At 42.9% G+C, this 12,415-nt stretch overlaps 1 protein-coding gene across 1 annotated transcript in view; it reads right to left on the reverse strand.

Moving 5' to 3' along the window:
• MB21D2 (Mab-21 domain containing 2) overlaps positions 1–1,111 on the reverse strand; it is a gene marked incomplete at its 5' end in the record, with an annotated part of 118,810 nt that extends 117,699 nt beyond the window's left edge. Inside the window, one exon of the mRNA XM_081088167.1 lies at positions 901–1,111. Coding sequence (XP_080944293.1) covers positions 901–1,111 — 211 coding nt within the window. The remainder of the gene's footprint in view (positions 1–900) is intronic.
• Between the last annotated feature and the right edge of the window lie 11,304 nt (positions 1,112–12,415).

Consider the following 12,415-nt stretch of genomic DNA (forward strand, 5'->3'; position numbering starts at 1 on the left):
TCTCCCAGGCCAGGCTCTCTTACTCAACTCACCATTCAACAATCAGTTTAAGGACCCGTCGGTGCGGGGTTAAGGGGTAGCAGTGGGCGGCATATTTCTCACCCGCCCCCCGCCCCCGGACGTCTCCCGGGTTCGAATCTCAGGGCACCTCTCCGGGCCAGCGCACTGACAGCACGCAAAGAGGAGGGGCTGGCGCTCCCTGGGGGAGGGAATTAGCCATTCCGAGCTCCGCCAGGACCCTAGGGAAGCACCGGAAATGCTTCCGACCGCTTCAAAGGGCAGTCGCTTTGCAGATCGAAGTTGCAACAACTCCGGGCGCCCAGCCTACTTGAGCGGGTTACTAGGGAACACCCAACAAGTTTGGCCGCCAGGGCTTGGCATGACAGCTCCCCGCCGCAGGACCAGAGAAGCAACTTGTCGCTCGGGCGCCGAGCCAGAGCCCCAAGCTATCCCCATGCCCCAAGCTCACCCCACGTCCCAAGCTCGGGAGCTGACCCAAGGCTCGGCGCGGGTCCGAACCTCCGGAGTCAAATCCCTTCATTGAAAGGCGCCGCCGCGTCTCACCTGAACCGCGCAGCTTCCAGGGGCTTCCCCCACCAGGGATACCTTTCTCCTTGAACACTTCACCTGCCCACCGGTCCTAGCCGGAGAGCAATTAACAAAAGAGCCAGTGAACCGGGGGGGAAAGGCACCCGGTGCAAAGTAGAGTAAGGTGAGGAGATAAGGCAGCTCTGCTGGCAGCGGAGAAAGAGGAGGAGAGGCGGCACAGAGATGGTTATAGCCCAGGCGCCCGGCTCTGGGCAAGAAACCAAGAGGGAAAGAGAGCGCGAGAAGGGGGAACGGGTGCTCTACCCCGCTTGCCATCACACGCATCCACACCTCCCCCTTTTGCCTCCTTACCCAGCATGGAAAAGATGAAATCCTTGGCTGTGTGGATCTCCAGCGCTCTCTGGTCGTCGTATTCCCGCTGGTCGTGCTTCGTGAATTCTTGGATGAGTTTGTTCAATTCCTCCACCCGAGCGCCGGACCTGAAATCCAGCTCCGGGAACGTCGGCTTGTTGTTGCAGCCCAGGGAGGCTGCCTTGCTGGCGGTGGGAGCCGCCATCTTCATGCAAAACGCGCCGAGCAGCAGCTCCGCGGCGGCAGCGGCACCCACCCCCGCCCCCCACCCCGCCCCCTGGGCCTCCTCCCCTCGCGGGCTCCCGGGCTGCGGCCGGGACCGTGGGCGGGCTGGAAGGCGGGCGCCTAGGCGGGCGGTCCCGGCTCCGTGCGCTCCGGGCGTCCCGGCTTCGGAAGGAGCTGGACTGCAGCGCGAGTGCGCGTGTGGCCCCGACACCCTCTCCTGCGCCCCACGCCGGCCCCGGTCCTGCAGGTCCTTGCCCTCCCCTGGCCCTCGCTGGCAGCGGCGACCGCGGCCCGAGCGCCAACCGAGCCTCCCTCGGGGCGAGGAAAGTGAAGTGGAAACAATGTGAAATTCACCAGCTCTGAAATCAACAAGCTGCCGGCTCGCGTGTTAGGGAGCCAGCACCAGCGTCCCCATTTAAAGGGACAGCGCACCCAGTGGAAAGAAAAATAAATGACAGAGGTCTGCGCGCCTATGCCACTTGCCAATCTGTGATCAGGCAGACGTGCGAGGTGTGGACGTATTCATTCTCTACCTCCACGCCCTTGGGGAGCTGGCTGGGCTGGCCAAGAGCATTCTAGGAGAAGGGAGCCTTCCTCAACCTGATGTTAAGGGCTGTGTCCTGGGCGAGTACATCTCTATGGGAGAGTTTCCATCTCAAGAACCCTAGTGTCTTTAGATGGTGAAGGAACCTGCCTTAAGGATTATGAAACCAGTCTTCTGCCCTTTTCCGAATAGGTTGCCAAGTAAGATAGAATTAAGCGCCTCAAAAATGAGAGTGCCCACGCCACCCTGTATAGACACCTTAATTAGTCACTAAAGTATCCCTTACCTTTGCCCTAGGTAATTAATTTTCCTGGATAACAGCTTATTCAACTTAACATATAATAAGTTTATAAGATTCAACCTGCTCCAATATAAAGCTAGAGAAACGAAAGTGTAGGTGTGGGTGTGGGGGAGGGGAAACAGGATGAATTGCTCCAGGTGCCAATGTATGTTGAATGACTAGGTGAAATTCTCTCTCGTTCAATAAATACAATTTGAGCATCCACTATTTGCCAGGCAGAGTGCCAGAATCTGGTGCACAGTGGTAAGTCAAAAAACATAGTTTTTGCAAATAAGTTATACGTATTTGACAAGGCAGGTTCCATCTAAGTCAGTCCTTTGGACAGAATAGGATCTCAGAGGTGTTTTTAGTGTTTATGAGGTTTTTGACTCAAACACTTAGGAGGCTTCTTGGTTCTTAGAAATAAAGGTAATTCTCCGATATCCATCTGTTCTCTACCACAGTCCCTGATTTAGATAGTACCTTGTTTATTTTCTAACCTGGGTTCCCATGGCCAAGAACACAAACTGTTTTGTTAGACCAAGAAATTAGTCCAGTTTTCTGCTATGCCTTCTCCTATAAAATGAAGATAATAATAATAATAATCCCTGTCTCATAGATTGTTTTAAGGATTACATGAGCTAAAATGGGTAAAACAGTGCAATGCCTGACACAATAGGTACTTAAATGTTAACTGCTACTATTGTTGTTATAAACTTTTTCCCCACAGCATTTAGCCCTGCACCAGGGCTAAATGAATGTTTGTTGAATCAAACAAGTGAAGAACTTAGGCATAACCAATTAATTTATTTTGCTTTTGGTATGCTTCTCTTTGAAACAAGCTTTCTCACCCACTCAATATTAAAGAGGAGGGATATGTACCCAGATAAATGCTAGTGAACTAATGAGGAAGCTTTCTAAAAACCTCTGGCTTTTGTAGGTCTGCTGCACTTGCCATAGCTTTTCATCTGAGAGGGTATTACCATTACTTAGGCAGGGATATAAGCTATACAAGTGGTTGGAACTTCAACAGAAATTGATCCATTACCATCTGTCAATGCTTCTCTCATGATCAATACATCTGTGAGACAACTGGCTGAGGCCCAGTCTTCCCATGAATTAAAAGGATCCTAGTTCATCTATGTAAGCAACAACCTCCAACCTACATAATACAATTGAAATAATTCATGTAAAAAGGTCAAAACACTTTTTGTTAATTTCCAAAAGCATGAATGAGGCATGACTCCTCCCTGTTTCTACTTATATTCATAGAGAGAAAATAGGTAGTTAGCAGGAATTTTTCTGATTGTGCCTTAGTCCTAGGTTTTGAATGTTTTGAATGAGTAAGTCTCTGTGCTTCTTCATTGTCTGTCCTATTCTCCATCAGCCAGATCAGAATTCTATGAATCACTAGCCTTCCAGGAACCTGTATATTTAGAATGTACTGAATAGTTAGCTAGATAAATTTATATGCTCTTATAGAAGTCCGGTAAGATGGTATAAATATCCCTTGTTAAACAAGCAAAATAAGTAAGACAGAAACCATAATTTCCTGGATTGGTCTCTTGGGAGACTTTTTAACCTCTGGACCCTTAGACTATGAGCTCTTCAAGGGCAAGTGTTGCGTCACTTGTCTTTTGTAAACACTGCACTTAATAGAGTTTCTGGCCTATCTTATGACCTTAATTAATATACTTGAATAAGTGAATGAACAAACTAATACCATCTCTCAAAGTCCAGGAAGCCAGCATTAGGCAGCATTTGCTACAATTAAATATATCAATATAAGCTATCTCTGGTCTCCCAACAATAACTTATGAGTTGTTATAAATATAGGTTTCTATGCTTGAGTTTAATTAAGTGCTTCTATTTTTATGCCTTTTTTCCCCTGTGACAGTCCTTTGTTTAAACACTCACAGCAAACCAAACCAAACATCTTCACTGACAAGGTATTGCACTCCACCCTCAGCACCTAACCCAGCACCCAAGATACATACAAGGGAAGATATGAATTGGTATAAAGGACCTACACCCAGGGGACCTGCATGTTATATGGCCTAAGAGAAGGAAGGGTAATGGAAAAGTGAAGAGAGAGAGAGCATAATTATTAGAAGATATTAAAGAGTGTCTGGGTCTTGCAATAAAAGTGCACATTTTTAGAGTTTTGACAGATGACACAGGAAAGGTCAATGGAGTCTACTATCTAAATGAGCATTAAACTTGCTCCTGCAACATCAAACAGACCAAGAAACTTAGAGGTAGAACTGCCCCTCTACTTTCCACTCCCAAATTTTATTAACCTGTGAAAGAAGCCTTCTTCTGGCTTCTCTGGAACTGTTTGTTTTTAAATACGGCTCTAAAGTTCTGTGGCAAACTCTCAGCCATGAATAACTGGACTGTGCAGAGCATGGATTAAAAATAGCAAATTCCACATCCGTATGATGAATTAACAAAATGTAATTTTAAACAAGGATTCTCTGGTCAGAGCGATTTAAATAGCAGCCCAGGCTACAAGATCTGGCCTTTGGGGGCAGTTACATTTTCAATAAAAGTCTAACAAAAGAAAGTGGCCAGAACTTCTTATGATTTGAAAAATGTAGGTAGAAAAAAGAGAGGCAAACATCATAGACATGTAGAATGCTGATAGTAGAAGGTGCTTGAGGAATTCATTTTATCCTCCACCTTCATTTTGCAGATAGAACTGAGACACAGAAAGGAAAAGGAGACTCGCCTAAATAGGAGAGACAGTGCTGTTTCTATTTTTCATGCTGACTTCAAATTTAGTAAATATTTATGGTGTTTCCAGAACACCAGAGGGAACGTGAAAAATGCCATGAAATTTAACCAGATTTCTAGCAAAGACCAAAGAGGAGAGTGGGCCTTGGGCAAATGCACTCATTGTACTCAGTTAAATGTCAATAAACCTGGAGTTTCTGACATTTGGAATTACTTGGCTCCTGTTCAACACCACCCCACCCCCCCTCCACCCCCTGCAACACCACCACCCTTCTCCACCAGTAGGTGGATAAGCAGGACTAGAGCTGAAATCTCCTTGGTATCTCACAAAGTCATGCAAGTTTCACACAGCCCTGTTCTGGGCAAATTGGGTCATTTTACCTCTGGTGAGATTAGACCATGTAACATTAGTGAGGTTCCCAGGACAGTGGGGATAAGCCTCTTGACACAGCTATTCCTGTCTAACAAGGTGAGCTCCAAGTGAAGCCCATCCCATCTGGCACATTCACATGGATCACCTTTTGCCACACTCTCCCCAACGCTGAGGGCCTGGGTAGTCTAGCTGTGAAGAAACTGTAGCAATATAAATCTCTACCCAAATCTGCCATATGGTTCTCTACTCCTATTATTCTCAGGGGGGCCAAATCCATAGAAGTAGAAAGGAAAAAATTAGACTCTAGGATTGGCAATAACAGTATCTGATAACAATTATTCACAATTTGTCATTCCTGACAAGGATAGAGCACTTTAGGATTCAACAAATAAAAATGCGACTTATCATAAAAATCTGTTGTTTATCTGATCATCACAACCTCCTAGACAAGCAGGATAATCTGAACTGTTACTATTATTCCCATTTTAGAGATGAGAAACTAAAGTTCAGAGAGATGGTAATTTTTCTGAGGTCAACAGCTAATAATTGTCATCTTTCTGCTCTCTATTTAGATGTAATTTCTGGCAAAGAGTTTTTCTTGAGCCAACTCTACCCCACATACCAACGTCTAGGCCCACATACCGAGGTCTGGGTCATGTAGCCTCTCATCGCCAGTGGACTCTCGCAGGGATGTTCCTCACACTTCATCGTAGCTGCCTAATGACTCATATCTCCTTAACAAATGTGTGCTTAATGTGTGTAGAGACTTTGCCTATCTTTTTTTTTTTTATTATTGATTTTTTACAGAGAGGAAGGGAGAGAGATAGAGAGTTAGAAACATCGATGAGAGAGAAACATCGATCAGCTGCCTCCTGCACATCCCCCACTGGGGATATGCCCGCAACCCAGGTACATGCCCTCGACCGGAATCGAACCTGGGACCTTTCAGTCCGCAGGCCGACGCTCTATCCACTGAGCCAAACCGGTTTCAGCCTATCTTGATCATAGATATATACCCATGAGCCTGGAACATAATAACTGTTCAATCAATGTTTGATCAATGACGGAGTAAATGAATGCAACAAAAATGGCTGGCTCAGGTTCCCAACTCGGGTCTTGATTGATGACCCAGGATCTTTTCATCAAACTTCACTGATTGTTGTTAGCAACCACTGAATATCCAGAAAAACACCAACAGTCTCTTACATTTTGGAGAGCTATACACTTTGCCCAGCATTTCACGTGCACAAGCTGATCCCAAAGCTCAATTCAAGTTCCATAATGGCAAACAAAGCCTTTTGTTCCTCTTTTTGCTACCTTAAAATCTCAGCTCAGGTCATTTGCTCAATAAACTGTATGGGAAAATAACAAAAATTTAAGTCCAAATTTTCAATTCTCCTTCTTTTTGGGAAACCCAGTCAACCTGACTTCTACACATCAGACGAGAAAAAGAAAATTGATTAATCGCTCTAGAAATCCTCTTTCTAGAATGCCTTAGCCTCACTAAATGGTGAAAACTTCGGAGAGCCTCTTACCAAAACCTTGACATTGCTCCATCCCTTTTTAGCCCTTGAACTTGCCAAAAGTCTGGGTGTAGGTCCTCTACACCAATTCATATCTTGCCTTGTATGTACCTTGGGTGCTGGATCAGGTGCCAAGGTTGGAGTGCAATACCTTGTCAGTGAAGACTGGAGATATTTGGTTTGCATTGCTGTGAGCAATTAAACAAAGGGCTGTCACAGGGGTGACTATAGGGCAGGGGTGGGGAACCTTTTTTCTGCCAACGGCCATTCAGATATTTATAACATCATTCGAGGGTCATACAAAATTATCAACTTAAAAATTCGCCTGCTGTATTTGGTCAAACATTCAATTAACTCACCCTTAATGCCATGGCAGGGTCAGGGGTGCACATTCCCCACCCCTGCTATAGAGGATGGAACCAGGAGAGATGGGTGGCAGTTAGAGAAATGCAGGCTTTAGCTCAGGATACGGAAGCATTTTCTAACACGAAAGCTACTGTGCACAGAATATGTTGCCTTATGAATTAATAAACTCCCAGTCACGGGAGGTGTTCAGAACCCTGTTATTCATCTGTCAGGCTTACGCTGGAGGGAGTTCCTGAGTCGGTAAGGAGCTTAGACTCTGAGTCCAGAGGTACCTTTCAGCTCTGAGAAGCTACGATTCTATGATTCTTTCTCAGTGAACGTAATAATTGAGAATCAATTCCCTACAAACATCCATCTCACAACAGAACTCTAAATAAAAAGTGTTTTATATCCATTTTCACATAAGGTCCCATGATCAAAGATTTCTAGGGTTAAAATAGAAACATATTTCATTGCTTCTGGCTTTTCTATTGTCCAGTTCTAGCGGGCTATTTCATTCTACCCCATACAAAGTGCTGTGGTGCCAACACATGCCACAGATATCACACACATATTCTATACCCAAATTCGCATTCAAAGGAGCTCTCAGGAAAAGAAACAAAAGGTATTCCCTATAACACATTTATTTACACACTCCTATTGTGATGATAGAAGTTGGCTCTCTGAGCAGAAATATACAATTGACTAGGGAATGGTAGTAATGCCTGCTGGTTTTCTAAAGCTTGTCAAAAACTGATTTTCTATATCCTATACTATAACAAGTTTGTTTGAAAAACTTGGCTTCCCTCCTTCCCAACCCTCTCTTCCCCCTCTCCCCCCCACCCCCCTACCCCGCAACTATGCTACCTGAATAGAAGGAGTTGTTTCCCCTGATCTGAGACCTGGTATGTTGAGCTGTGGTTCAAAGCTCATTTGAAATTCTAAGTTGCAAAACCTGGAGGGAGGGCATTTGAGGAAAATGCTGACATTCCTTCAGCTCTGACAGCATTATCACACACAACCATAAATATACTTTCTGGACCATGCCTTCTAATTCTTCCTCTGTTAGTTTCTAAGAAGAAAAAAAAACGAAAACAAACAAACAGACAAAAAACCCATAAAACCTCGGTCCCCTTAATTTCCCCAGTTCTACATAATCTTGTGGAAAAACAGACAAGAAAAGAAATATAGGAAAGAAAGAAAAAAAAACACAGCCTCCTTACTCTATTTAATTTCTAATGATTCATGTCTATATCAACTATCCTGGGAATATGAGTCTGTGCATTTTACTGTGACTTGACTCAGAATTGTTTTGTTTTCTTTTGGGAAAGGTGGTGTGTGTGTGTGTGGGGGGGGGGGGGACTGGGGTATATAGATATACATTATGAATAAATAAATTCAGATAAAAGCAGTGGACTGGGAGCCAGGAGACTGATTCTAGCCTGGCTTTTGCCATTAGTTAGTTTCATGATCGGAGGACAATCCTGTCCTTTTGCTGAAACTCCTTTTCCTCAAGTGTAAATGAACAGAATAAGGTGTCACTCAGGTGTGACATTCTGAGACTGTGACTGATATAAAAAGACAAATAAAGCAATCTTGTGCTCAGTACAATTTCTTAACACATTTTATTTATTTGTTCATTTTTCCCCAGTCTATCCTTGCACATCTTGACATTCCATAATAAGATGTTCCAAGAATTATTTTTGTAGGATCTCAGCTCTGAAAGAATTAGCCTCAAATCAAGAGAGGAGAATCTGCAAGTGCACTGAGACCCCCTCCTTGGCACATCTTGGTGAATAGCCTCTCATTCTCTACTTGGTGGGGGATGAAGCAAAGCCTGCTGCTGAAATTCACTCAGCAGCTTGGCCCTTGGGTATATGGCCCCTGGGTTCTTAAGGCCCAGCCAGGGCTCAGCAGGTATATTCAGACTCCAGAAATCCTTCTTCCCACAGAATGAGAGGAAGCAAAGGCTACCCAAAGAAAGTACCCCAGGAAGTATTTATTTATAAGAAGCTGAAAAACAGTTATAAAATAATTTCCTGGCCCTAAAAGTAAAAGCAAGGTTTGATCTTCTGAAGCCCAGGTTCAGGATGAATGTATATTTATGGGCCTTTATAGCCAGCTTATAAAGCCCTTAGGGACAAGGGATTGTAGTTTAGCCAAAAAGCTTTAAGGAGTCCTTTCATTTCTTTACAACCATGAAGTCTGATCCTAGCAATCTAGGCTAAATGTTTCTTTAAGTGCTTTGGAAAAGAGTAACTTTATAAATCTCAGGTAGTAATGGGTGATAGCATGATTAGTAATAAAAGTAATTACAATCATCGTGCAATAAATAATATTTAAGCATGATGATGGCAAAAATAGATGCAAGATTAAGGATATCATAGTCACGCATAAAAGTCATTGACATCAAAGAAGTGTAGGAAGGAAATCAGATTTCTACCTAATTAAAATCTTATGAATACAGATGACGAAGATGGGGTGCAGAGAATGGAAGTGACTTGCCTTTGGGAATACACAGATGCAGGACCGGGATTTTTCTCTGTCATAACATGTTAACAAAAGAGCCAAAGTATGTGAGGGTAAATTTAAGTCCAGTAAATAGCCAAAGTTTTATTTTCCATGAAGTGTCTTTTTTATTTGTTTATTCATTCAACAAATATCTATTAAACTTCTATGATGTGTCAGGCACTATTGTAGGCAGCAGTGAACAAAGCAAAAACTCATGTCCTCCTGAGCTTATAGTTCAAGTCACTTAATTTAAATGATAAACTGGATATGTTGAGCTACAATTAACCTCTCCATCTGTATCATTCAGGGTTCTCAAGAGAAATAGAACCAATAGCATATACATATATAAAGAGATTTATTTCAAGGAGTTGGCTTATGCAATTGTAAGGGCTGAAAAGCTCAAAATGTGTAGAGCAGGCAAATCCAATATCAATAGGGCAGGCTGGCAGGCTGGGAACTCAAGCAGGAGTTAATGTTGCAGTCTTGAGATAGAATTTCCTCTACAAAACTCTGGGGTTTTTTGTATTTTTTTTTAAAGAACTTTCACCTGATGGATAAGGCCCATCCACATTATTGAGGGTAATCTCTTACTTGAAGTCCACTGATTGGAGCTATTAACCACATCTGCAAAGTAGTTTCTCAGCAACACCTAGGTTAGTGTTTGATTAAATAACTGGGTAGTATAGCCTAGCCAAGTTGACACATAAAAATAACCATCACACAATTTACTCAATAAACATTTATTTAGTGCTTATCACATGCCAAGTTCTGGGATAAATCATGCACAGTCCCTGCCCTCTAAAGAGGGGCATAAGTCATTACTTAAGTAAATACATAAAAGTAGGAAGAATCTACATATATGGATCTACAAAGTCATAAGAGAGATAGATAACAGCAGCTGTATTTGAGGCTTTGAAAAAGAAAGATACTTCCAGGTAAAGAAATCAGGAAGAGCTGATAACACAAAAGACAGTTAACCTTGTCCTTGGAGAATAAGTAAAATTAGAACAAGGGAAACAGGAGGGTGAATTCCTAGTGCAAGCAATGGCATAAGGCAAAGTGCAGAGTCAGGAAGATGTGTGATGCATATAGAAACATTAAGTGGTTCAGTTGGGCTGGAAATATAGAGCATTCATCAAAACCTCTTTTATTGAGCCAGGGATTACTCAGTGCTTGTTCAAGTACTTGTTCTAAAGACATTAAAACATTTGCAGATGAAACAGAGAGATCAAGTGACTCCTCCAAAGTCACACAGAAAACCTTCACACACAAGTCAGTGCCATTTTCTTTCAGATTCTAGATACTGTTGATCCTTCAAAAATGAGTTTTCCCATCCCTGAGAAAGGAGACTATGTTTTATCTTTGTTGTGTCCGTTTAACTGTCTTTGAAAACAATCACATTATTCTTTGACAAATGAAAGAAATTTATTAGGCCCTAACTTTCGATGAACATACAGGTATTGATGCCCCAAACAAGAGACTCAGGGATGATATGTTGTAAAGTTAAAACTTCATCACTTTCACCACTCAGGGAAGGGTAGTTGTTTGTTTTTGCACTATAATTAAATTGCTATTGTCTGGGGGATGGTATGCAGAGAGAAAAGATATGTAGGAGCCTCAGGGTTCACAAGAAAGTCAGATTCTCATCTAGGGCTCCTGTTATTTCGCAGTTGTATGCTTTGTATATTATGTTTATTGCAATGCCTTTCAGCCATCTTGTTTCCATGACCTACGTGCCTCCCTCATTTCAAGGAATAGCTGTTGGGTTAGCAAATTAGTATTAAATAGATGTGGCCCACACCTTATTCCATAGCCAGCTTCCCCCATCCCTGCATTAAGCTCAATCATCTTGTTGCCTACATAGGAATTTATGTTTTTCTGCTACTGAACTAACCAACCATGAGTTTGTTCCGTATACTAATGGTTTTATGGCACTCAAAACAATGTGCCTGGCTTTGAGGATACTGTAACATTTCAACAATTATGATAATTATAGGAATTAGAGAAATTCCAGACAGTTTCCACACAAGTCTTTATTCAGCTTCATACCACTGTGAATTGGACAGAAGAAAACTGTACTCTCCTCCCCCCTCTGCCCCTTCTACTTCCACTTTATGAAAGGGAAGCTGAGGACCCAAATCAGGAAATGACATCTTCAAGTGCCTGGTTTCATATCTCCATAAAGTACATTACTTGAATTAAATCTACCAAATAGACTAGTAAAAGGGACACTAGGGAGAAATGAGGTTATTGATCAGAGGTATTAAATAAACGGACATCGCCAAGGAGTGGTGTTCACAGATGTGTGGAATGCTCAAGGGGGATCAAAGTTCAACTTCCTCAGAGGAGAGCTGAGTATTTGTCTTGTGGTGATGTTCTTTTCTCTTTTCCAAGGGTGAGGACACCTAGAAAGTATATAAAAGCTAAGAGCCACATTACTTCTAATTTACATAATGCTGTAGATTTATTGTATATGGTGTCATTTTAATGATAATCCCCACAATAATCCTGCCTGACAGTGAAACCAGAGATTCATAAACTACTGGATCACACTTTGGAGGGCAGAGGTCATCCCTCCACAGCATGTGAACAACACCTGGGTAGGTGTGTGTCCAGGAGGGTGCCTGTGTGTATGTCAGAGGGCAGATGTGGAGAGGCAGTCATGGGCATCTTGTGAAGATAAATGGTGATCACACTATCTGATGAGCTTTGTTAAATAAAATTCCCCCCTTCTCCCCCCCCCCCCCCCCGCCAAGAGTGGGTAATAATCTATTATAACAAGGCTTAGTTTATGGTGATTCACTGTAGTCTCAGGATGGACACTCTACTTTTCTATCACTTTGCATAGAAAAGTGTCCCCTCAAAAGAGTAGACATCCTCAGAGACAAGCACCATGGCAGCGACAGGGACTCAGAAAAGTACCTAAGAAGAAGCCTCACTCACTTGAATTGGAACTTGAAGAGCATGAAAAGTCAAAA

The sequence above is a fragment of the Myotis nattereri genome (genome assembly GCF_964212035.1).
Source record: "Myotis nattereri genome assembly, chromosome: 3".
NCBI classification, from domain to species: Eukaryota; Metazoa; Chordata; class Mammalia; order Chiroptera; family Vespertilionidae; genus Myotis; species Myotis nattereri.